General features: G+C 37.4%; 1 protein-coding gene across 7 annotated transcripts in view; it reads right to left on the reverse strand.

The window, feature by feature from the left end:
• Positions 1-25,117, reverse strand: part of RYR3 (ryanodine receptor 3) — a 750,252-nt gene that overhangs the window by 112,740 nt on the left and 612,395 nt on the right. For all 7 annotated transcript variants that reach the window (XM_072625274.1, XM_072625277.1, XM_072625272.1 and 4 more), the window contains exons 60-64: positions 20,250-20,371; positions 16,251-16,300; positions 15,759-15,819; positions 14,670-14,908; positions 13,159-13,240 (exon numbers count right to left, since the gene is read on the reverse strand). In XM_072625274.1, the coding sequence (XP_072481375.1) occupies positions 13,159-13,240; positions 14,670-14,908; positions 15,759-15,819; positions 16,251-16,300; positions 20,250-20,371 (554 nt within the window). The remainder of the gene's footprint in view (positions 1-13,158; positions 13,241-14,669; positions 14,909-15,758; positions 15,820-16,250; positions 16,301-20,249; positions 20,372-25,117) is intronic.

Below are 25,117 nucleotides of genomic sequence, written 5' to 3' on the forward strand. Positions count from 1 at the left end.
CAATAGATAGGATAATCTAAGTGAAATGGATGAATATTTACAAAAAATAAACTGCCCACATTGAAAGAAGAGGAAATAGAATATTTAAATAATCTCATTTTAGAAAAGAAATTGAACAGGCCATCAATGACCTACCTAAGAAAAAATCCCCAGGGCCAGATGGATTCACAAGGGAATTATACCCAACATTTAAAGAATAATTAATTCCAATACTTTATAAAGTATTTAGAAAAATTGACAAAGGAGTCCTATCAAATTCCTTTCATGATAAAAATATGATGCTGATGCCTAAACAGGAAGAGTGGAAACAGAAAAAGAAAACTACAGACCAATTTGCATAATAAATATTGATACAAAAATTTTAAATAAAACACTAAGGGAGGAGGAACCAAGATGGTGGAGTAGAAAGACACGCATACGCTTAGATCTTACCCCACAGCCCATAATATACCTGTAAAGAAGAACTCTCAACAAATTCTGGAGCAGCAGAAGCCACAGAACAACAGAGTGGAGGAGATTTCTGTTCGAGAGAAACCTGAAAGACTGATGGGAAAGGTCTGTCTCGCATCGGATGCAGAGCAGAGCCCAGCCCTGCCTTGGCCATGCGGCACTGAAAGGAGCACATCCCAGCAGCCTTCAGGGATAGAATCTTCAGTGGTAGTGCAGATCCCTCAACCCACAGGCACAAAAAGTCAGTGAGAGGGTCTTTTCGGCTGGCTGAGAGGGGAGTGGGGTGTCCCCATAACTCAGGTCTCCTCAGGAGGCAGCAGTAGAGGCAGCAGCAGACAAGGCTCCCAAAGCAGGCAGTAGCCTGCATCCATTGTTGAAGGTCTCATCGGAAAGCCTCTGAGGGAACTGAGCCCTGTCTGGCAGCTCTGCCCCGTCCTGAGCAACTGATTTTAATCTCACACTGATAGCGGCCCTGCCCCCACCAAAAGCCCCTGAGGCTTGGGAGCAGCTCATTTGAATCTTAGCCCCCAAGTGCTGGCTTGGCGGAACTGGAGGTGAGGTGGTTGTGGAGAGGAAACTCAGAAGTCAAGTAAGTGGCTGGGAAAATGACCAAAAAAGGGGAAAAAAAACAAGACCATAGAAGATTATTTTCTTGGGGAACAGGTATCTCCCCTCATCCAGTCAGATGAGGAATAACAAGGCATACTATTAGAGGAAGTCAAGGCCTCTGCCTCCAAAGGGAACTTAAATGGGCTCAGGCAACAGAAGACCTTAAAAAACTAGTTAGCAGCTTACTAAAGGAAACCAAAAAAATGCTGAGGAAAATAACAGTTTTAAAAAGAGGCTAACTCAATTGGAAAAAGAGGTCCAAAAAGCCAATGAGCAGAAGGAGGTTTTAAAAAGCAGAATTAGCCAAATGGAAGAGAAGGTTCAAAAGCTCACTGAACAAAATAATTTGTTGAAAGAGAGAATTGAGTTCAGGGAAATGAATGACTTTGAGTTAAACTAAGCAATTAGTAAACAAAACCAAAAATTTGAAAAAATAGAAGATAATGTGAAACATCTCACTGGAAAAACAACTGACCTGGAATATAGATCCAGGAGAAATAATTTAAAAATTATAGGACTACCTGAAAGCCATGATCAAAAAAAGAGCCTAGACATTATCTTCTATGAAATTATCAAAAAAAACTGCCCTGATGTTCTAGAATCAGAGGGCAAAATAAATATTGAAAGCATTCACTGATCACCTCCTGAAAGAGACCCAAACAGAGAAACTCCTAGGAATATTGTGGCCAAATTTCAGAGTTCCCAGATCAAGGAGAAAATACTGCAAGCAGCTAGAAAGAAACAATTTGAGTACTGTGGAAATACAATCAGGATAACATAGGATCTGGCAGCTTCAACATTAAGGGATCAAAGGGCTTGGAATGAGATATTTCAGAAGTCAAAGGAACTGGGATTGAAACCAAGAATCACCTACCCAGCAAATCTGAGTATAATACTTCAAGGGAAAAAATGGTCATTCAATGATATAGATGACTTTCAATCATTCATGTTGAGGAAAAGACCAGATCTGTATAGAAAAATTTGACTTCCCAAGACAAGACTCAAAAGAAGCATGCAAAGGTAAACAGGAAAGAAAAATCATAAAAGACTCTCCAAAGCTGAACTGTTTACTACATGGAAAGAAAATATTTTTAACTCTTGAATCTTTTCTCAGTATTTGGGTAGATGGAGAGATTGTACATACACACACACACACACACACATAGATGGAGAGTACAGGGTGTGCTATATCAGAAGAGATGATATCTACACACAAAATATAAAATAAAATAAAAAATTAAGGGTAAAGGAGGAAAATTCCAGAAACAGAAAGGGAGAAATGGAACAGGACAGGCTATAACTAATAAAAGAGATAAGAAAAATCTTATTCAATGGACAAGATAAGGGAGAAGGGGAAAGGGGGGAAAATAAAGCTACTCTCTCTATATGTGGCTGAAGGAGGGAATAACATGTTCACTAAATTTGGTATGAAAATTTATATCACACCACAGAAAAGTAGGAGAAGAGGCGACAAGTGGGGTGAGGGGATTGTTAGAAGGGAGGGCAAATGGGAGAAGGGAGTCACTAGAAATAAACGCTTTCAAGAAGGGACAAGGTCAATTGTAGGGGAAAAAAACAAAGGGGGATATAGGGCAATGTAATTAGTACTACACAACATGATTATTACGGAAGTCTTTTGCCAAAGAATATATATTTAGTATGTATTGAATTGGTTCCATTCTCAGTGGGGCTGGGGAGGGAGGGGCGTAGGGGGAGAAGTTGGAATTCAAGTATTAGAAACGAATGTTGAGAATTTTTATTGCATATAATCAGGAAATAAGAACTACAGGGAATGGGTTATAGAAATTTATCTTTCCCTATAAGAAAAGAGAGAATATGGGGATAAGGGAAGGGTGGGGTGTGGTAGAAGGGAGGGCACTTTGAGGGAAGAAGTAATCAGAATGCAAGGTATTAGGAAGTGGGGGAGGGGAGTGATGGGGAGAAAAATTGTACATGTTAAAAAGTGAGGTAAAAGCAATTAGTATGAAACAAGTGACTGAATTAATTACTGAGAATAAATCAATGACATTTTTAGTTTGGGGAAAAGAATTTCAGTCTAAATTTCCCAGAGGAAGGTAACCTTGGGTAAAATTTGGCATTGATGGAAAAGTTAAGGTTTAAATGGTAAATTTGATTTTATGATTGCTATTTAATCAGGAACTAGAACATGTATAGAAAGGCATGTAAGCCACTTAAGACTTGCCTCAAAAGATGTTCCTTAGCCAAAGTGAAATTATAATCATATTTGAAACCTGGTTATTGGAACTTGCCATTTTTTAGATGCCATGGGACTATGAAGTGACTGTTCTTCTGAGTCTAACTCCAGGTATGGGTAGCAAGAAAGGCGATCTGAGCCTCCAACCCATAATGTCAGCAAGCTGGTGAGATGCTGGTATGAACTGCAAAAGGTGACCTCATGGAAAGGGTGGGAGAGTGGCTGTTCAGCCTGGGCTGAGGTAGGATTCTCCTGACTCAATTTCCCCACTGACACCTGGCAGACCTTAAGCCTGACTGTGCAAGTGGATGATCTAATCCTGCCTGGAACTGACATGAAGTTGGGGAGATATTGTATCCCTGCAATGTTCCTACTCTTGGTGGCAATTTCCTATAGTCAAAAGGTTTGCAAGCTTTAATATCAGATCTATTAAATTATAGATGGCTGGTAGGGGAACATCCGAGGTCAAGTCTAAAATTAAGCTATTAGGCTTAGAACTTTAGACCAACAACAATAAGTTAGGGTCCTTTAATTCTTAGTAATACTGTGGAGACAATTAGGTCAAGAGCTTGTGAAGTTAGCAACTTAAATATTATTTGTGTCTCAGTTGATTAATGTTTAAAAAAAATTCTTTTGTGGTCCGTATTGTAAATGCTTTAAAAAGAAGCATCACCTGACCACAAGTCTGAATTGTTTTATCTGTTATAAACTGTTAAAACTGAAAATCTAAAAATGAATAAACAAAACACATGTCACAAGGATCACATACTATGACCAGGCGGGATTTACACCAGGCATGCATGGCTAATTAAGCATTAGGAAAACTATCAGCATAACTGACCATATCATATAATTATCACAATAAAGGCAGGAAAAGCTTTTGAGAAAACACAGCACTCATTTCTATCAAAATCACTACAAAGTACAGGAATAAATAGAGCTTTCCTTAAAGTATGATCTACATAAAACCACCAGCAAGCATTGTGGGTAATGGGGATACGCTGGAAGCCTTGCCAATAAGATGAAGGGTAAAACAAATATGCCCATCACCGCCTCTTTTATTCAACATTGTACTATAAATTGTAGCTGTGGCAATAAAAGAAGAAAAACAATCTGAAGGAACTGGAACAGGCAGTGAGGAAGCAAAAGTATCACCCTTTTCAGATATGATAGAGAATCTTAGAGAATCAACTAAATAACTAGTTGAAATAATTAACAATTTTAGCAAAGTTGCAGGATATACAATAAAACGCACAAATCATCAGCATATCTATATATTGCCAATAAAGTCCAGCAGCAAGAGATAGAAAGTGAAATTCCACTTAAAATAATGGTAGAAAACATAAAATATTTAGGACTCTACCTGCTAAGACAAACCTAGAAACTGTACGAACACAATTATAAAACATTTTTCATGCAAATAAAGTAATATCTAAAAAATTGGAAAAATATTAATTGCTTATGGGTAGACTGAGACAATATAATAAATATGACAATTCTACCTAAGTTAATTTACTTATTTAGTGTGATATCAAGTAAACTACCCCAAAATTATTTTATAGAACTAGAAAAAAGTAAATAACAAAATTCATCTGGAAGAACAAAAGGTCAAGAGTATAAAAGGAATTAATGAAAAAAAATGTGAAGATGATCTAGTTATACCAGATCTCAAACTGTATTACAAAGCTGAAATCATCAAAATAAGATAGTACTGGCTAAGAAATAAGAGTGGTGAATGAGATTAGGCACACAATACACAGTAGTAATCTAGTGATAAACCTAAAAATTCAGGCTTTTAGGATAAGAACTCACTATAAGGCAAAAACTGCTGAGAAAACTAGAAAACAGTTGGGCAGAAATTAGGTATAGACCAACATCTCACACTGTATACCAAGAGGTCAAAATTGGTACATGATCGGGGTGGGGTGGGGGGGAACCTGCGGTCTCGAAGCCACTTGTGGCCCTCTAGGTCCTCAGTACAGTGCTTTGACTGGATCTAAACTTCGCTTCAGTCAAAGGGTCACACTTGAGGACCCAGAGGGCCACATGTGGCCTCAAGGTTATAGGTTCCCCACCTCTGATTTAGAGGGTCATACCTTGGGAAAGTTAGAGAAGCATGGCATAGTTTACCTGTCAGATCTGTGGCTGAGGGAAGAATTTATGACCAAACAACAGATAAAGAACATTATGAGATATAAAATGGATAATTTGGATTAATGTTAAATGAAAAAGGTTTGCACAAACAAAACCAGCACAGCCAAGATTAAAATGAAAGCAGAAAGCTGGGAAAATTTTTTTTATGGCAAGTGTCTCTGATAAAGACAGGGAGAAAGGGAAGGATAAAGGAAAAGAGAGAGAGAGAGAGAGAGAGAGAGAGAGAGAGAGAGAGAGAGAGAGAGAGAGAGAGAGAGAGAGGGAGAGAGAGAGACTCATCTTTAAAAAAAGAGCAAAAAAGAAAAAAATACATTACAAGGAACTTCAGGGAGAGGAGTAATAGCTTCTGAGCTGGAAGACATAAAAAAAGGCAATCCTTATACCTCAATAATATATTGGATAGAATTGGGAAAATATTTAATCTGTGAGACCTTCCCTCCATGTTTTAAGCCTTGCCTGATATTAATGATCAAAGAACTGTCAAAGAAGTTTATTACCACTATCTTTTAAGGAATTTTACTAAATTCTTATATATACATGGGAGACACTTCACTGGAAAAGAGCCTTTAAGATGGCTTAAGATGGTTCTGAGTCAAATGCTTTTTACAATCAATCAATCCATGAATCAATAATAGGTACAATGGGATACTATACTCTTTCCATCTTTCAGTTGGTTTCATGATGACAAAGATGTGGTCTACCATGGAATATCATTTGTAAAAGCTATACTCTTCCCTGTTAGTACTCCCAATAAAGGATAACCTCAGTGTATATATAGGTTATTCTCACAAAATGTTTATTCACAACAGAAAGTGTGTGTGTGTGTGTGTGTGTGTGTGCGTGTGTGTGTGTGCGTGTGTGTGTGTGTGTGTGTGTGTGTGTGTGTGTGTGTGTGTAATGGAACCTGTTGAGGTTCTCTTGGTCATCTTTTCTGGAGGGGTTAGAGGAAAGTATTATTAAGGTCTCAGATTGTACCTTGCTTGTGGTATCTTCTCTTTCTCTTCAGATACTTTGCAAACAATCCTTCCTAGGTCTTACCTCCGTACTGATCTCAATATATATATCAAATCCAGCTGCTTTTCTCATTTTCGTTCTCTTCAATGCCATTTCTACTTCAAACTATAAGTACTTCTAGGATTGTGATATGAGACTCCAACTATGATAACTCTATATTCTTGACTATCAAAAGAATTTATTATAAAAATCTCTGTAGAGCTTTCTTACTTTCTCTGTTGTTTTCTTCTACCTTCATCCTTAAATACCCTAAACATGATTTTGTGCAGTTATAATTCTTATTCAGCTTTCTTCAAACTGGTTTTTATCCTTTGCTGCATCTTCATTGGATGACATGATACTGCTAATAATTTCCACTTTCCTTCTTTATAAGACTTTTCGAATGAATTTACCTTCTAGACCTGTGATGTCGTTGGGTATCATATCTCTTCACCTGGCAAATAACTGAATTATTTACAGATTCCAAAGTGTTTTTAAGGCTCTTTTGTTCTCCTTGCTAGAGCAACTGTGCTGTATTAAATAAATGTCTGCATGAAATTATTACATTGTAAAAATACATTTTGCCATTAAGATCATGATTAAAATAAGAATTGTGGCTCTGGAAACAGAGTTGTACACCAACAACACCATTTATGGGGAACTGAAAGCAAAAAAAGAAAGAAGTACAGAAAATAATGGAAGGAAGAAAGAGTGAGTTTTTAAAGTCAAAGTGTTTAACTAATGTACTGATCTTGAGGGTAATAGGCCTTGGAATCTCTGACATTCATTACTGACAACATCCTGAGGCTTCTCAACATGGGAATTTTCTAGAGGACACAAAAGGTGATGCTGATTAGCTGCCAGGGAAAAAGAGATAAATAATGATACCTCTGGCCTATTTATTAAAAGTTGTATAAAAATAAAATCCAGATGCCTGCCAATTAGTGCTTCTGTCCTTAAAATGTCAATTCAAATGAACCCTTTTACCTAAATAATTTGGACCCACAAGTAAAAGATGCCTTTTTTTTCCACGGCGGGGGGGTGGGTGGGGGGAGTGTTGATAAAAATGTCTAGGCTACATTGTAAAGTTTTCAGTTACATTTTCTCTTTGTTCATTAGATATAACCACAGGTACTGGCCAGTTTGAGGACCAAGGTCCTGAAACGGAAATGAACTCTAGAAACAGCTCCATTTAAATTGCTAGGTTGAAGCAATTTATCAACAGATTTATAAAATTTTCCACAACAAAAGTTTGTTTTCTCTTTTCTTTATAACTCATATAGTACCTAGGGCAGCATTTTGTCCACTAACTGATCAATGTGAACTGATGGAAATTTTAATTTCTGCTTCAGCTGTCTCTTGCCTTGACAAGTGGTATCCTCTCGTCATTCATCTCTCTACTTGCCAACCTCCAGCCTTTAAAAATTAGCTGTGTGACAATGTCCCTGCCTATCGCTCCAATTCTGTCACTTCTCTTCCCTGTCATGCCTGCCTTTGTCTTGCAGTTTAGGTTTACATTGCTTGCACTGATATTCTGTTTTCATAATTTGCTCTCGTACTTCACTTTGCTAGCTCTTCCCACTAATATGCACTTCTCTCTGCACTCTTCTCCCTTGTGCTGAAACAGACTGCAACAAAACTTATAGAAAATCCATTCTCTCTCTCTGTCAAGGGGGATTTTCCTGTAAGATCTCCATTTTAGTCATTTAAAAAGCAAAGAAACAAATATCCCATAACTAATAGTACCTTTTAAACGCTAAGTCTCTCAATGATGCTATGTGGCTACAAATCACAGAACAATTAAGTTAAACAAGCATTTATTGCAACAGTTATATTTGTGCCTGGCACAGCAGGAGGCACTGGGAACAGAAAAACAAAACCAAACAGTCTTACCTCTCAGGAAGCCCACATTCTAATGGGGGTGAGTGGGGACAGCATTTCTATATCTATATGTATAAATATATATATTACAAACAATAAGGGGAAAGTATTTTATGGGGAGCCCTAACAACTGCTGGGATTGGAAAAGACCTCATGAAGGGGAAGATACTTGGACTGAGCGCCGTGGGGAACTAGGACAATAGAATGCAGAGTTGAGTAGGAACCTATTCCAGGTATGGGAGACAACCTGTGCAAAGGTGTGGTAGTTGGAGAAGGAATATCACATGTCAGTTTGGCTAGAACATAGATTGTGTGAGGAAGAATAACATGAAACTGATCAAGGTGAAGCTGTGTTGAAAATATCACATAAAGGAGTACGTCATTTATCCCAGTGTTAATAGGGAGGCATAGAAGTTTCCTGAGTAAGGGAATATCACGGTCATATCTTTCCTTCAGGAATATCAATTTGGCATCTGTGTGAGAGAGGAGAGACTGCAGGCAGGGATATTAAGTGCAATAAATAAGAGAGGAGGAGAGACTGAACTAAGGTAGTAACTGTGTAAATGGAGAACAAGAGATAGATGGGAGAGATATTATGGAAAAAGAATTAGCAGGATTTGGCCAATACTTTGTTTTGGAGAGTAAGGTAAATGAAGTCATGGATGACTCCGAGGTTGATAAAACTGAGAGATTAGAAGGACGGGGCTACAATTAAAAGAGACTGGGAAATTAGGAAGGGGGCTAGATTACAGGGAGAAAATAATGAGTTCTGTTTTGGACATGCTGACTCATGGAAAACACAAACATATTTGTATATGTACATATAAACACCTATATACATGTACATATATATATATACATACATAGTTTTGTATATGTGTAGAATGTCATCTGTACAGACATGGTAAATGAATTGATTGTTACTGATACAATCCCCAAGAGAAAATACATAGATCAAAGACAAAAGGAAACAGCACAGAACCTTGAAGTATAACCATGCTTAGGGGGTAGAGCATGGATTATGATTCAGCAAAGGATGAGACAGGAAAAGAAGGAGAAAGGAGTGTCATGAAATCCCAAGGAAAAAGAACATTCAGGAGAAAGGAGATGGTCATCAGGGTTAAATACTGTCAAACATGTCAAGAAGGATGAGACCAAGAAATGATCACTGAACTTGCTAATTAAGAGATATCTGGTAACTTGGAGAAAGCAATTTCAATACAATGATCATTACAAGTAGTTGAGAAGTTTGTGGAATATGAAGAAATAGAGGCAACTAATGTAAATAGCTTTTTAAAGCAGTTCAACTGTAAAAGCAAGGAGAGAAACAGAATGATCGTTGGATGGTATGGCAGGGTCAGGTTAAAACTGTTTAAGGATGGAGGACACCTGAGTATTTTTTGAGGCAGTAGGGAAGGAGCTGTGTGGGGTGTTCATCCTTTGTTGCCGAGAAAGACCATGCCACCAGAGACATGATGACATGACTTGCACTTGACTTTGTTTTGAGTGAGGGAGGGCTGTGCAGGTCACCAGTCTCACTTCTCCTCCAGAGTCATCTGAATCCAGTGACCAGATATTCATCAGGATGACTGGAGACGACCCAGGATGAGGCAGTTGGGGTTAAGTGACTTGCCCAAGGTCACAAAGCTAGAGAGTGTCAAGTGTCTGAGGTGAGATTTGAACTCAGGTCCTCCTGACTCTTGCACTGGTGCTCTATCCACTACACCACCTAGCTGCCCCAAGGTAAGGAGCTAGAATACAAGGAGAGATTAAAGATTAGAAAGGGGGAAAGTGCATGATTTGGACAAGAGAGGATTGCTAGGGGAAACGGGGAAAGAAAGGAGATCAAAGCACAAGTATAGGGGTTGTTCTTGGAGAAGGTTACCCCTTTGTCAGAGGTTGGAGGAAAGGAAGAAGGAAATGAGGATGATTTTGTGGGAAGTTGAGATATATAGAATTGGGGAGAAGAGGGACCATCTGATCTCAGAAGAACCACAACTGCAGGTGATCCAAAGATAATCCTCTGTGCGATAGAAAAATGAAAACCAAACCATGTTACCAAATAGGACCTGTGTATAAGAAGAACATAAAAGACATCATGATAGAAATACATGACTGGAAAAGGAGGCGGGAGAGTCAGAGAGTGAAGGTGAAAGACAGGTAAATGGCAAACCCAAAATATCAAAAGGATAAGGGGGAGCTCTCTAGTGTGCTGGGTTAATCCTCTATAAAGGATTCATGGAATGAGATGGGTAAGAATTTCACATGAGAAGGTGCTGGATGGGTTGTGACCTCTAGCGGTAGAGGAAGTACCCATTCTATTAGATGATGGATCTATTTAAGTGAGGAGGCACATGTTTCCAAGATCAGGCAACTTCCTTCTCTCAGCATTTCATTGTTCTGCCTTTTAAATGATGATTGTGAATCTGAGGGGCAAGCACCACATCTAACAACTACTGGTCTTTATAACCGCAAGCCCTTTACTTACATCTTAGATCTTCCCATTTTAAAGGACCTCCTCTTCAAAGCAAAAAACCCCCAAAACTCAGTTTTCCCAGAGAGTTCTTTCATTGGTATTTATGATAACACAAGGTGACTATAGTCTCCCTTCTAGGAACTCAACTAATTCACATTATGGTATCTCACCCAGGGTTGCAATCCCTCTGTAAAGAAAAACAGGGGGAGATATTTTTCTCATTAGAAAGAATGTGAAACGAAGTAAAATATTTAAATGACTACTCCAGTGTATAACATGAATCTATATTCCCAAAACGAAAAACTGCACTCTTCTCCAAAACGAGTCTCCTAATATTCTCTGGGATTCCTACTGCTGCCTCCATTAGGATATTTCTTACTCAGGAGATTTCAGTGACTTTTTTTTCTTTCCAGCCACTACTGTGGTATCTGGAATCTTTAAATTCAAAGCCCACCTAAGTTCTCACTGGAATTTTAAAAGTTAAGTGGTTCCTTACTGCTCTTCAGTAAATTGTTTGTAGAATTAGACTGCAACCCAGGTTCAAAATCCCCCATCTCTCAGCTGTTGTAGCTCTGAGAGACTGTAATAAAAACCCGAGTAATAAAACAGCAGCTTTGTTGGGGGAATGGTTTCTTCAGGGCTTGAACTCAATTAGCAAAAAAGTAGAAATGATTGGGGCTAATAGTTCCAGTGGAGCAGGAAATGTCTTATAGATAGCATATCCTTTCTAGTCTGACATTTTGAAGTTGTCCTTTCTTCCAAGAGAAGGCATGAACTTCATTCTTTTGTGAAAAAACAAACTTTTATATATATCTATATATATGTATATATGTAGTTATGTATCATAACACATACTCTCATACACAATTCTGGGAATAGAAAGGACACAACACAACTACAGCACTCCAAGAGCCCATGGTTTTTAAGTGTGGCTTCTCCCTTTACCATGACAGATTGCAATCCCTCCATAACTGTGAAGGTGGTCATCATTTTCTGGGGCCAAAAAAATTTATCACCCTGCAGAGCAACCTGATGATGAACCTTGTCAGATTTAGCTTAGCTCATTTTAACAGCCAATTCATCGCCAGAAAGTAAAGGCTGAGAAAATATTAAATAATAATTGGTTGAAAAGAAAGATGAAACAAACATTTTCTAACTGCCATTCAACTTCAATTAGATATGACTTCAAGGGCAATGCATGAGTTTAGTTCATCACAATTACTGTATCTTTTTTCAGATATTCTCTGTTGCTTTGATGTAAAAAGTATGCAGACACTTGTCATTTAAGGAAAAATTTTCCATAACACATGACCCATATCTATTCGTAATTTTCTCTATCGTATAATAATTATTGACATATTTGTCCTGCCTTCCATTTGCTTAGAGGTTCTTTGAGATCAGGTCCTTTGTAAGTTTACTTTTGCCAGGCAGCTTGCACACACAGATGTCTAAAAATACGTTCGGTAAATTGAGCAGTCATGACTTAGATGACGCTTCTGCTTTGAGTGAAACCTTAGGCCTAAGATTTATACAGCTTCAGGTAAGAGAAAGATTTGCTCATTTACTTCTTGCATGACACAGTTAAAAGAAACAAGACATTAGAGACAGGAGGAAAAGCTTAAGAGAATGTTAGGATAAAGTCATCCTAGAGCACCAAACAAGTACCTGATTGTTTCATTTGAAGAAATGAAACAGGAAAAAAATCAGAAACAGAGGAAATACAGATCCTCTAGCACATCCTTTAGTTTATGTCATTTCAGATCCTCCACAAGATTCTAAGAGTATTAGACCATGTGGGATTTATTGTCAAAAAAGTATTTTATCACAAAAGGGCTGCCACTGAGTATATGGAGGTTAGAAAGAGAAAGCTGGAACCCCGACATCTGTGTAAATAGGTTTGTTTGAATCCAAAACTGTTCAGCAATAAATGAAATATGAGCCTGCTAGAAACAGACAAATAAGTTGAGCGCTGAAAGTGGGAAAGGTCCAGGGCAACTGCATATTGAAACTCATTAAATGCAAAAGTAACTGCCTTCTATCCCTGGAATTTCTTTACCAAGTTTATCCAACAAGGAATCCAGAAGCTATTTGAAAGACATGATTGATGAGGACTTGGAAAATTTTCAAATCATTTTAGTTGAAAATATGTGATTAAGCTATGCTACAAAGTTCCTCTAGAGATGTCCACCCTCAAAAGTTGTAAATCACACTGGCCTCGTTCGTGGATAACATGACTAACATTCCAGGAAACAGATTCAATGTCGCTGTCTCATTTTAATAATTATTTCCATTTTCCTAAAAGGAAAAGCTTTTTTTTCCTAATTAAAAAAAATAACTTTTCCCCAATGTGATTCATTTGCTAGTTTGGCTCATTAATTACCTTTCCACATAGATGTTCTTTCCGGTCCCAAGGGAGTAGAGGCTGCACAGAATGTGGTAGCACGAAATCTGCACATCGCTTACTGAAACAGAGAACAGCTGTCACTCGTTTGCACCAATCTTAGTGTTACCACCTGCACACTGAATGAGTACCACGAATGGATAAGAGTTGTTTCATACTGAGGGATTCAACTGAGAGCAAAAGCTGCTGAATAGCTAATTTTACAAATCCTTTTCATCTTTTTTTACACATCAGTCTGAGCTGAGATTTTGGCCAGTTTAGTTCAGTGCCAGGGTCCCTTTATGGGGGGCATGACTCTATATGGGTTCCTACATGAGGAAGCATTGGTACACTGAGAAAAGCTACATCCAATCTGAATTTTGTAAAACTTCCATACCAGAGGGAGATGCTGTACTGAAATTTTCTCTTTCTGAGGTTCTAACCTACAGAGGAAAGGCAGAACAGTGGAGCCTGAAAAATTAGCTTATTAATTCCCAAAGCTACCGTCATCTTTCCCTATCTTCCTGGCACTTAAGCATTTACTCTTCCTCATGTTCCACTAACCTTGTAAACCTAAATTTGTGCTTCTTAAAGGTGAGTCAAATCTATGATTCATATACTCTTATAATAATCACACAGTATTTCCAAAAGGGGAAAATCTGATTTCTGATCATGTATTTTTTTTAGAGAATGTATTTTTTGAAAATATAAACAAACTTACTATATCAGTACACTATGATATCTTCAAAATGACTGCTTGCCTCTAACATTATGTCAACATAATTTCAACAAAACTGATAAAAAATGAAAAGTTCATTTGTTTTGGTTACATGACCTATCTGATATTTTCCCCCCAACAAATCATTGTAGTTGTTCAGGGGTCAACTAGACCTTAGGTATCTGCAACCAGTCAGTTAAAACACAGACATAATTTTGTTAGCAAATCTTTAACAAATGGTTGTATAATAACATCAGCTCATGAAAAATAAAATAATACCTACCTTCTTTCACCAGAAAACTCTTGTCTCAATAAAAAAAATGAAAAAAACTAGATGGTTTTGCAACTTTTCATATTTCTCATTTTCAAAATGTTCATCAGGGATATAAACAGAAAACCAGAGTTTTGAATACTTGCAACAAATTTATATTAATTTTTAGAGACCATGAATCTCCTGTGCCCATAAAATACTATTTGAAATTAAATAACTCCATACATGAGAGTCTATATAAGGAATGATCAAAAATTTGAACCAGAATGAAGATCAGTAAGTCATGGAGTATAAGTTAAATACTTTCTCCACTATATATAGTTTTTTCCATTAAATAACTTTTTAGTTTTTAAAGATAGGAATAAAAACATGGAGGAATCAAACATCTTCCTAATCAGACCTCAGTGTCTTTGTGTCCTAGAGTGAACGAAAGGAACATTTGCTGCTTGTGGCCATGTGCGAAGTTGCTGCTTTGCCAAGTCCTTGCAAATCAATGGTAAATTAAAAAAAAAAATAACTTACAGAGTAAATCCACTCCAAACTGATGCTGAGCAACATGCTCATAGATGGAGGTCAATATAGGTAAAAGAGCCACTGTGGTATAATTGATATTTTGAGAGACACCTTTGATCTGGGTTCGGGAATGGGTGAACTTCCCAAGCTTTAGGTTTTCTGAAGTCTTCTCCAAATCTTCTGCAGCATTTTCAAAGAATGCACGTAACCCAGCCTTTACAAGCTCTGATCCTGATTTCATGACTGTTCTGTAAATATAAAATGGTCACCATTGGAGTCTTTATGTGGACTTTTTTTCGACTACACTTTAACTGGTGTTTCAAATGGAGTGCTGGAATGTGTTTTGGACAGACATTTCACTTGGGTTTGGTGAGAATAGTTAACTCTTGTTAAGACTGAGAACTGTAATTTCGGATTAGGCAATTCAACTCAATATGTATTTATTAACTGCTTACCTAGCACAATGTCTAGTTGACAGGAATAAATGTTGGGATTACCCCAAATGAACAGGATGAGCCAGAGATTTACTTTGGCTATGTATTTACTAGCTTAAAGGAAAGTTGTATTTATTTGCACGCCTCTATAAGCAAGGGCTTATGAAAAGACCTCCTTGAAGTTCATCATGAAATACTGCAACTGTCATAGCAAGAGGCCTTCTGCCTGACAAGCAAAAAATCTCAATCAGAAACTGTTTTGAGGAGAATCTATACCAATAGGTTTTTATGGAAAAAACTTGAGGAAATGATAGTAATTTTAAGCAACCTTCAGATTCAGATTTTTGATGAGGCTTTAAGATTTTGGTTTATTGGATTGTTAGAAAAAAATGTGACTAACTAGATTTTTAATAGACCATCTCTTGGCTGTCTACATGGGGAAAAAACTATAAAAATGTCAGAAATGGTTTGAGGCCATAACAACTAGTTAAGGGATTCTGATGTCTTTTCACTCAATGATTTGACACATCCTCTGTCATTTCCCTTTCTTAGCCATCCCCAGGTAGGCAGTGGCATGTCTTTTGCTCCACAGGTAATAAATGAAGTGAGGAGGGCAGAGAAGCAATCTTTAACAAGCTGTAAAAGAAAAATTGGGCAAATTTACCTCGTGTCAAGTGTCTGAGCTAGGATGTGTAGGCAGCTCACCATTGTAGTGGAATCGCTTCCTAGAATGAAAATGTAAAGGGTCACCTGTGACTTTACAGACTGTTCTGACTTTCTCTAAAATGCATTTTACTGTAAGCAAAGTTCACACAGTATAAATCTGCTGTAATTAAGCCCCAATATATACAATGCTATGCCTCTGCTTTAAAATGATGCATTTATTCTATTACTAACTCAGCCTCCATACATTCCTGTGATTGGTGTTAGAAGCAAATCTTAAAAAACATTCATTGTTATGGAAAACAGAAGTTGTTAAAGGGGGAAAGATGATAATTTATTATGCTTTAGACTTATGGTAAATATCGGTGACACCTCAGTCCAAAGCCTTAGGTTTATTTAACAAAGCATCAAATAGAGAAAAAAAATTCGAAAGTTTAGGATAATTATAGGGACAAGGGCAGGGACAGCTTGATCAATACTTCACTGAACTTACCAAAGAGGGAAATCCTATGTCTAACAAGAGCAGCAAGTTTGCAGAACAGGCTAAAGCAAAAAAGAATGCAAAAGAGTAGGAAAGGCAGAGAGATTAAACAATTGTTCAGAATTCAACATTCAACAACGGGCAGAGAACAGTAAAGGGAGGGTGTGCGGCAGCTCCATCAAAGGAAGGCATTCTGCCTCTATCCTGTAATGGGATTAGAAAGACTATTTAAAGGATGATTCTAACCTTGTTGAAAATAATAAATCTGGACAATATGGAATCTGTTTTGCTTAACTACATGTGTTTTTAAAAAGTTTTGTTTTTCTTGGTTTCTCAGTGGAGGAGATGGGGGTGGAGAGAGAGAATGCAGACCTGAAAGAAAATGGAAATGAATTTTTTTTAAAAAAGAAAATAACACATAGTGATTGCAATATTTTGCAGCATTTTAAATCACATCTTGCTAGTGAGTTATTTTATAACATTCAAATGTAAAGGTATATTATGATCCTAGAATAAGTTAAAAGAGTTTAAGGAGTAATAAATAGCAAATCATTGTATAATCTGCACATAGGCATTGTGCAGTTGGGAGAAGGTGGGAGAATTTGTTGGAAACATAAGGGTAGTAATGATTAAATGAGCAAGGACAAGTCACTTCTTGTTTCTGAATCAGTTTTCTCATCTGTAAATTGGAGCTAAAATATCTACTTATTTTATGAAAAAAACACATTTTGAATGATAAACTGCTACATGAGAGGCTTTCATGGTGTTACTGAGTGTTGGGCTTGGAATTAGGAAGATGTGGATTGGATTCCCACCTTTGAAACTGCAGTATGATCCTAGGCAAGTGAGTTAATGTCTCTGAGCCTCAGTTTGCTTATCTGTAAAATGAGGATAATCTACTTCATAAAGGTTGTTGTAAGGATCAAATGAGATCATCTATCTGTCTGTCTATCTATCTATCTTATCATTTTGCAAAACAAGTCTTTATAAAGATAGTTCATACATGAAAGTATTCAAATACAGGGAAGTTTTGTGCTGCAGAACAAGATTTACCACAAATTACTTTCCTGCCTTGTGATTCTCATTAGATTACTGGCTCAATGGATGGCCATGATAATGGTGTCTCCCCTCTCTGCTTGGGATGGCTGCCATTCCTCCCAAAAAAATCTACATGAAGGAAGGACAGTTATTTACTGTTTTTATTTTTTCTGTACATTTATCTCATTTCTACTTGCTGAGACAAGGCCCTGACCACATGTTACCTCCCATAGGAAGCCTTCCCTGATTTTTCAGTTGGAAATCAACTTCCCATCCAAAGAAAGGTCATAACGAAAACACTGACAATAGCTCACACGTCTATGGTATTTCATGATGTACAAAAAAGTGCTTTAGGATTATTACTTCATTTGATCCTCACAATAATATAAAGAGGTATTTAAAGGAAGTGTTATTATTGCCTCTTGTAGATGAGGAAACTGAGGCTCCAACAGATTACAGTACATGCCTAAAGACATACAGCTAGTAGTAGCCAACCAGGCACTTGAAACTAAATCTCCTGACTCCAGATTCATTTATCTTTCTAATATAATGACTATCTTTCAACTTTAATAGCATTTTGTTTGTAGTTCTCTTATGTCTTTTGTCTCCCAGTTATTTGTACATACAGCTTATCTTTCCTGGCAGACTGTGAGCTTCTTGCATCCAGAGACTTTGTCTTATTTAGTATTGCATCTTTTAAAATTGGTGTATAATAAATGTTTACTGAATGAAGATGTGTGAACAGTGAGGGTTGCTGGGGACCCTCAGCAGAAGAGATGATGACATGACTTGCACTTGACTTGGTTTTGAGTGAGGGAGGCTGTGCAGGTCACCAGCCTCACTTCTCCTCCAGAGCCATCTGAATCCAGTGACCAGATATTCATCAGGATGACTGGAAATGACCCAGGATGAGGCGGTTGGGGTTAAGTGACTTGCCCAAGGTCACCCAGCTAGTGAGTGTCAGGTTTCTGAGGTGAAATTTGAACTCAGGTCCTCCTGACTCCTGCACTGGTGAATGAAGCTAACACCTGTAGTAATTAACTTCCTAAGGTCACGGGGATGCTTAGAGAAGACAATGTATCACAAGGGTTTTTCAAATGCTAAAGTGCCGTACTGTTAGCTAGTATTTTTAGTATACTAACAACTCAACTATTTTTTAGAAAAATCTTTGGCAAGGTAATATATGCATGCATACATACATACACATATATATTTAGACACATACATATATGTGTCTCTTGTCTCTCTCTACATGTCTCTGAGTATGTGTATGTGTGTGTACACATGAGATAATTTACAGTAAAGTCCTACTCTGATATCTCATTATGGTACAGAGGTGAACCTGGTTCTCAAAGGCTATACTAGTAGAGCACAAGCTGAGATGGGATGGAATGGGGCTGGGGAAGCCAGAAAGGGTTTGAATATAGACCTGGTGACATATGTTTTGTCTTTTTTTTTACTGTCTAGTTTAGCTAGGTTTGGAGGTGATGAATAATTATGGCCACAGCAACTAATAAATAAACAGCCTCCTTGCTGGGCTCTTGGCTGTAAGGCCTGCACCACCGCAGGCCATCTTACACATTATTGCCAAAGTAATTTTCTTTAAGCATAGATCAACCAACTCCCATTTTAACTGTATATATTTTGAAATGTACTTGCTTCCATTAGAATGCAAGCTCACTTCAAGGAGGGATTGTTTCATGCTTTGTATATGATTTCCAGTGTCGAGGATAACACTTGACACATAGTAAGCATTTAATAAATACTTATTGATTGGTTGATTGAAGACTACTGAGACAATGGAGAGTTGGATGTGTATGAGGGAATATCTACATGGATAAAATCACAGACTTTAGATGGAATTTCAGTAAAGGGTCAAATGGTGGTTCTCTGAATAAATCTATTTCCTTGAATTGGAAAAAAATTAAAAGATGAGATATTTTAGGAATAGGAAAAATCTACAAATGTATACAACTGCCTTCTGTTGAATTTATGTAACTATCTTACTTTCCAGTTTCTACTTTGTCCTTTATATTTTCAATATTTAAATAAATGTAGACAACTTAAAATGTTGAGCAAATTTTTAAAATATTCATGGGTTATAAGATTCTCTTGCTTTAGATTAGGATATCACCTCACTCCCCTGTAGTTATTGAACTTAAACATTTATTTTTATAAGGCTCTTTTTCCCCCTACATGACTAGTGATGTTTGACCGCAGGGGAGCCTTTGTGGTATGGGTACCATAGCTTCAGTAGACAACCAGAAGTGCTTTCTTGATGAGAAATCCAGGGAATTTACTTTTCTCCTACACCACACAAATGTGGAAAAACGTAGACTATGGTTGAATATACCTATTAGACTTATGCCATCTTATTTCTCTCCTAGCGTCAAGCAGGTGTGCACACTGAGATCCAACATTAAAATACAGTTTTGAGGAATTTTTTTCCCCAATCAAAGGCTTAAATCAGGCAGATCTCCCTGGATTTTGGATCAGATATCTTGACTGGGGAAAACAGAGTGAGACTCATTCCAAGGATATAAGGGACGATTCTTTTTCACTTTTTAAGAAATCTTAAGAATAGGATTAATGATACTGTAGTTGCCTACAGAAATCTGTTCTTCCTCAAAACTAGATTCCCCATTTCCAAAGTCTGAAAATGCTACAAGTTGCAAAAGTTACAAAGTCATCTCGGACTTTTACTAAATATTACTTGAGGAAGAGTGATAAGTACATAAAACTAACCCCTGGTTTCCCTGCATTTCTTTTTAATAGCCAACAGAATCAATTAACATATGCCTTTTTCTATAAAAGAAGGAAGACGAGAAGACCAAGAGTGCAGTTAGCAACAAAGTATCAAATCAACAATCTTACATTCTCTAAAGGATTTACTCTTCAGTTTCTAAGTAGCTGAGTTTTAAAATAAAACACACGTGCATTCACATCATGAACTTCCCTTACGCACTGACTCACCTGGCCACCATTTCTTTCTCTTTATTCGAGGCATACCCACTGCTACTGAGCGGCTTTAGTGGGGACGAAAGGAAGTAGAGGCAATGGTTGGTGAAGTACTGGTCAACCAAGGGAAGGAGAACCTGGAAAACCAGTTCTAGGTTAACTTCCGGGAGTGACAACCCACAGAGGACCTATGTTAGTTTTTAAAAGTAGTTTGTTCTTCAACTCAACTCCATATAAGACTCTATTAGAGTGCTCCACTGGTTATATTTCTAGGAAGCTTTTGGGATGACATTTTGAACATGAACTCGAGTCCAAGTGCTCGCTCAGCTATCCATCTAGAGCTTTCAGATGTCACAGAATCCTACTCTTAGAGTTGGCCCTTGGAGGCCATCTACTCCAACTTATAAGTGAAGAGGAATCCCTGCTATAATTACTTTGAAGTAGTCATCCTGTCTGTTTAGGGCCACAATGGACCATTATAATTACATCGAATTAAATTTTATTTTATTGTTTCGTCAATTTTCATTATTGTCATCATATAGCTTTTTGCCTGGTTCTCATTAACTCATTCTGCAACAATTCTAGTCTTCTCATGTTTCTCTGAATTCCTTATATTTGTCATTTTTTGTGGTGTAATGATATTTTGCTGTAATCATGTACCACCATTTGTTTAGTACCCACTTTGTTACCACAAAAAAAGCGGCTATTTACATTTTGGTTTCCCTGCCTTAAGTCTCATCTGTCTTTAATCTACAATGCTGCCAAAGCGACATTCCTAAAGGACAGATATAAAATATCACTCCATTTCTCAATAAGCTTCAGTAGGACCCAATACTCTGCTTGGCATTTAAAATCCTTTACATTGCCTCTCCAGGGCTATTTCACATTACTGTGTTCATGCATTCTGCATTCCAGGGCAAACTGGCTTCCCTGCAGTTCCTCACATACAATACTCTGGATCTTGTCCCCTTACCTTTGGAAAGAATGTTCTGCCATGCCTGAAACAGACTCTCCTCACTTCTACTTCTTAGTATCCCTAAGTTTCCTTCAAATCTCTTCTCAAGTGCCACCTTCCATACAAGGCCTTTCCTGACAGTTCTCTTGACTCCTAATATCTTCCCTGAATTGTCCCCTCAGAAATTATCATGCATTTATTTGGCATATACTTGTTTACGTGCATGCTGTCTCCTCCACAGAGTTAAGTTTCTTAAAGGCAGGGATTGCCTCATTTTTTCTTTGTCTTGAACAAAGTAGACCCTTAATAAATACTTCTTGGTTGAATGACTGACAGTGTCTGAAACATAGAGGGCACTCAAAAATTTTTTAGTACTGACTGATTGGCATATTTGCAACTGTTCTTTCTGACCTCCTTGGGGTATATGCCTTATAGTGGGATCTCAGGGTCAAATGGCAAGGGTCCTATATATGATGATCAGACTCTTATCAAAGATATCTAAAAGATATTTTCCCTTAGACTAGATTCCCTTTTCAGCTTAGTTGAACTGATTTTGATTAGGCAAAAGAGTGTGAATTTCACATAATCAAATTTTCTTTTTTCTTCTGTATTTTCTTCTACTCATTATTTAAGAATTCCTTCCCTAGTCAGTTGTGAAAGGTACTTTTATACATTTTCCTCTAATTTTTTATGCTGTAACTTTTTATGTGTAGGCTTAGCATCCAGTTGGAATTTACTGTAGTATATGAGATAAGACTGCTTTAAACCTATTTTTTGACAAACTTTTCTAGTTTTCCCAGGAGTCCTTTCCCTAGTAGTTTGGATTTAGAGGATACTGGGCTAATGAGTTCAACTGCAGAAAGAGACTCCTCTTATTTATCCTAAAATGACTTCCTACTTCACTTCTCTTCTCAAGCCTCCCTTTCTGCCTTTGTGAGACACAGTCTCTCACTTCACTGAACCTAATTGTCTCTCCTTTTTTCATCTCAAAGCCCCTTAATATCATTCTTTATTCTATACTCTTTTCCATTAGTTGCTGACAATGAGGAAGCCCTTCTCCATGTTATGGCCAAATACTCTACATGTATCATTGAGCCCATACTCCCATCTTCTCTAGCAGATTGCAACCTCAGTGATTCTCTCTCTCAAATCTTCAACCTCTTCCCTATCCAAGTGAGCTCCCATCCAAGTCTTCCCCATCCTTAAAAAGAACAAAAACAAACATCCCTAGATCTTATCAGTCCCTCAAGCTATCATTCTATGATACCTGCTCCTTTTCTCTGCAAACTTCCAAGAAAAACCCAACTCATTTACACTTGGTTCCTCTACTTCCTTTCCTCTCACTCTTTGCAATCCAGCTTCCTACCTCATTCCTTGATGGAAATGTGTCTTTCTAAAGTTACTAATAATCTTTTTTCCTCTGGTTATTTCTTTTAAAAATGTTATTTTAAAAATTTTGAGTTCTAAATCACCTCACTCCCTCCTTCCTCCTGCTCCTTGAAAAGACAAGCAATTTGATATAAATAATACATATGAAGTCATGCAAAACATATTTCCATATTAGCTATGTTGCAAAAGAAAACACAGACCAAAAAAAATAACCCAAGAAAAAAAGTAAAAAAAAAAAGTATGCTTCAATCTCCATTCGGAGGCCATCCATTCTTTTTCTGGAGCACAGCACTTTTCCTTCTAAGTCCTTGGGCATTGTCTTAGATCGCTGTATTGCTGAGAACAGCTAAGTAATTTACAACATCGCTATTTCTGTGTAGGATGTTCTCCTGGTTCTGCTCACTTCCCTTTGTATCAGTTCATATAAGTCTTCCCAGATTCTTCTGAAATCATCCTGCTCACCATTTCTTATAGCACAACAGTATTCCATCACAATCATAAGTGACCACTTGTTCAGTTATTCCCCAGTTGATGGGCTTCTCCTCAGTTTCCAGTTCTTTGCCATCACACAAAGAGCTGATATAAATATTTTTGTACATATAAGTCTTTCTTTTTTCTTTGACCTCTTTGGGGCACAGACCTAGTAGTGGTATTGGTGGGTCAAAGGGTAAGCACAGTTTTCAAACACTTTGGGCATCATTCCAAATTGCATTCCCAAATGGTCTGATTCACAATTCCACCAACAGTGCATTAGTGTCTCAATTTTCTCATATCCCCTCCAACATTTGTCATTTTCCTTTTCTGTCATATTAGCTAATATGATAGGTCTGAGGTGGTATCTCAGTTATTTTAATTTGTATTTCTCTAATCAATAGTAGGCAGCCATGTGGGCCAGTGGATACAGTGCCAGGCCTGGAGTCAGGAAGACCTGAATTCAAATCTGACCTTAGATACCAGCTAGCTGTTTGACCCTGGGGCTAGTTATTTAAATCTTGCTGGCTTTAGTTTCCCCATCTGTAAAACGAGCTGGAGGAGGAAATGGAAAACTATTCCATCATCATTACCAAGAAAATCCATGACCTAAAAAGGGTCATGAAGAGTCAGATATGACCGAAATGACTAAACAACAACCAAAATCAATAGTAATTTAGAAGATTTTCATATGACTACAGATAGCTTTGATTTCTTCTGAATCTTTCTGAATCTGAAAATTTATGCTCATATGCTCATATGAGCATATGCTTCGACCATTTATCAATTGAAGAATGACTCTTATTCTTATAAATTTGATTCAGCTGTATTTGTTTGAGAAATGAGGCATTTATATGAGACTCTTGCTGTACATTTTTTTCCAGTTTCCTACTTTTTGTCTAATTTTGGCTGAACTGATTTTGGTTTATGCAAAACCCTCTTAATTTAATGCAATCAAAATTATCCATTTCACATTTCATGATGCTATTTTGTTTGGTCATAAATTCTTCCCTTATCCATAGATGTGACAGGCAAAACATTCCATGCTCCCCTAATTTATTATATCACCCTTTATGTCTAAATCATGTATCCATTTTGACCTTATTTTGATATATAGTGTGAGATGTTGGTCTATACTGAGTTTCTGTCAAATCACTTTCCAGTTTTTTTCGTTGATTTTTGTCAAATAATGAGTTTTTGTCCCCAAAGTTTGGATCTTTGTATTTTTCAAACACTAAGTTACTCTGGTCATTTACTACTCTGTATAATCTATTCCACTGACCCACCACTCTATTTCTTAGCCAGTACCAGATTATTTTGATGATTATCACTATGTAATTTAGTTTGAAATCTGAAACTGCCTAGGTCGTCTACCTTCATATTTTCTAGGTCTTTTAAATAAATAAATAAACTGTTGTCTAAGCATTTCTCCCTCATTTAGTGCTTATCTGGTTTATCTTTCAAAATCAGGTGTTGGAGTTTTCGTTTATTCTCACTAAATTTCATCTTACATTTAGTCCGTGGGTCCACCCTGTTGAGATTCTTCCATTTGTGACCTTTTCTAGTTTCTTACCATCTGTAAATTTGATAAGTATATGCCATCTGCATATTTATCCTACTACGTTATAAAAATATACACCAGAATAAAACTCCATTGACCCCTGCTACCGAAAGAGTTAACCCTGGGTGCACCTTAGGACTTTCAACATTTCTAAGTCTGCCTCTTATATTACCATTTTGCCCAGGTCTCTCATGCTATCTCCAAGGGCATCAAGTACGCTATGTTTATAGGTATTCCTCTAATCTGCTGGTCTAGTAGCTGTTGCATTTGTGGTAGTGGTCTACCAACCTTGCCAACAGAGGGAATGAGGACACTCAGTATGACTGGGATGTATGAGAACAGAGATGGCTACAGGATGAGAATTCATGCATATGGAAGGGGAAACACTCTACTTTTCAAAGGTTAGCTATACTTCTAGTTAGCTCTTTGAGGGAGGCAGGAAGAGTGATGGCATATGAGGTTTTGTAAAGATACCGTTACTTATTAATTTGGCTGGCAATTCTTAAC

This window comes from Notamacropus eugenii, chromosome 7 (assembly GCF_028372415.1).
Source record: "Notamacropus eugenii isolate mMacEug1 chromosome 7, mMacEug1.pri_v2, whole genome shotgun sequence".
In the NCBI taxonomy this organism is placed as follows: Eukaryota; Metazoa; Chordata; class Mammalia; order Diprotodontia; family Macropodidae; genus Notamacropus; species Notamacropus eugenii.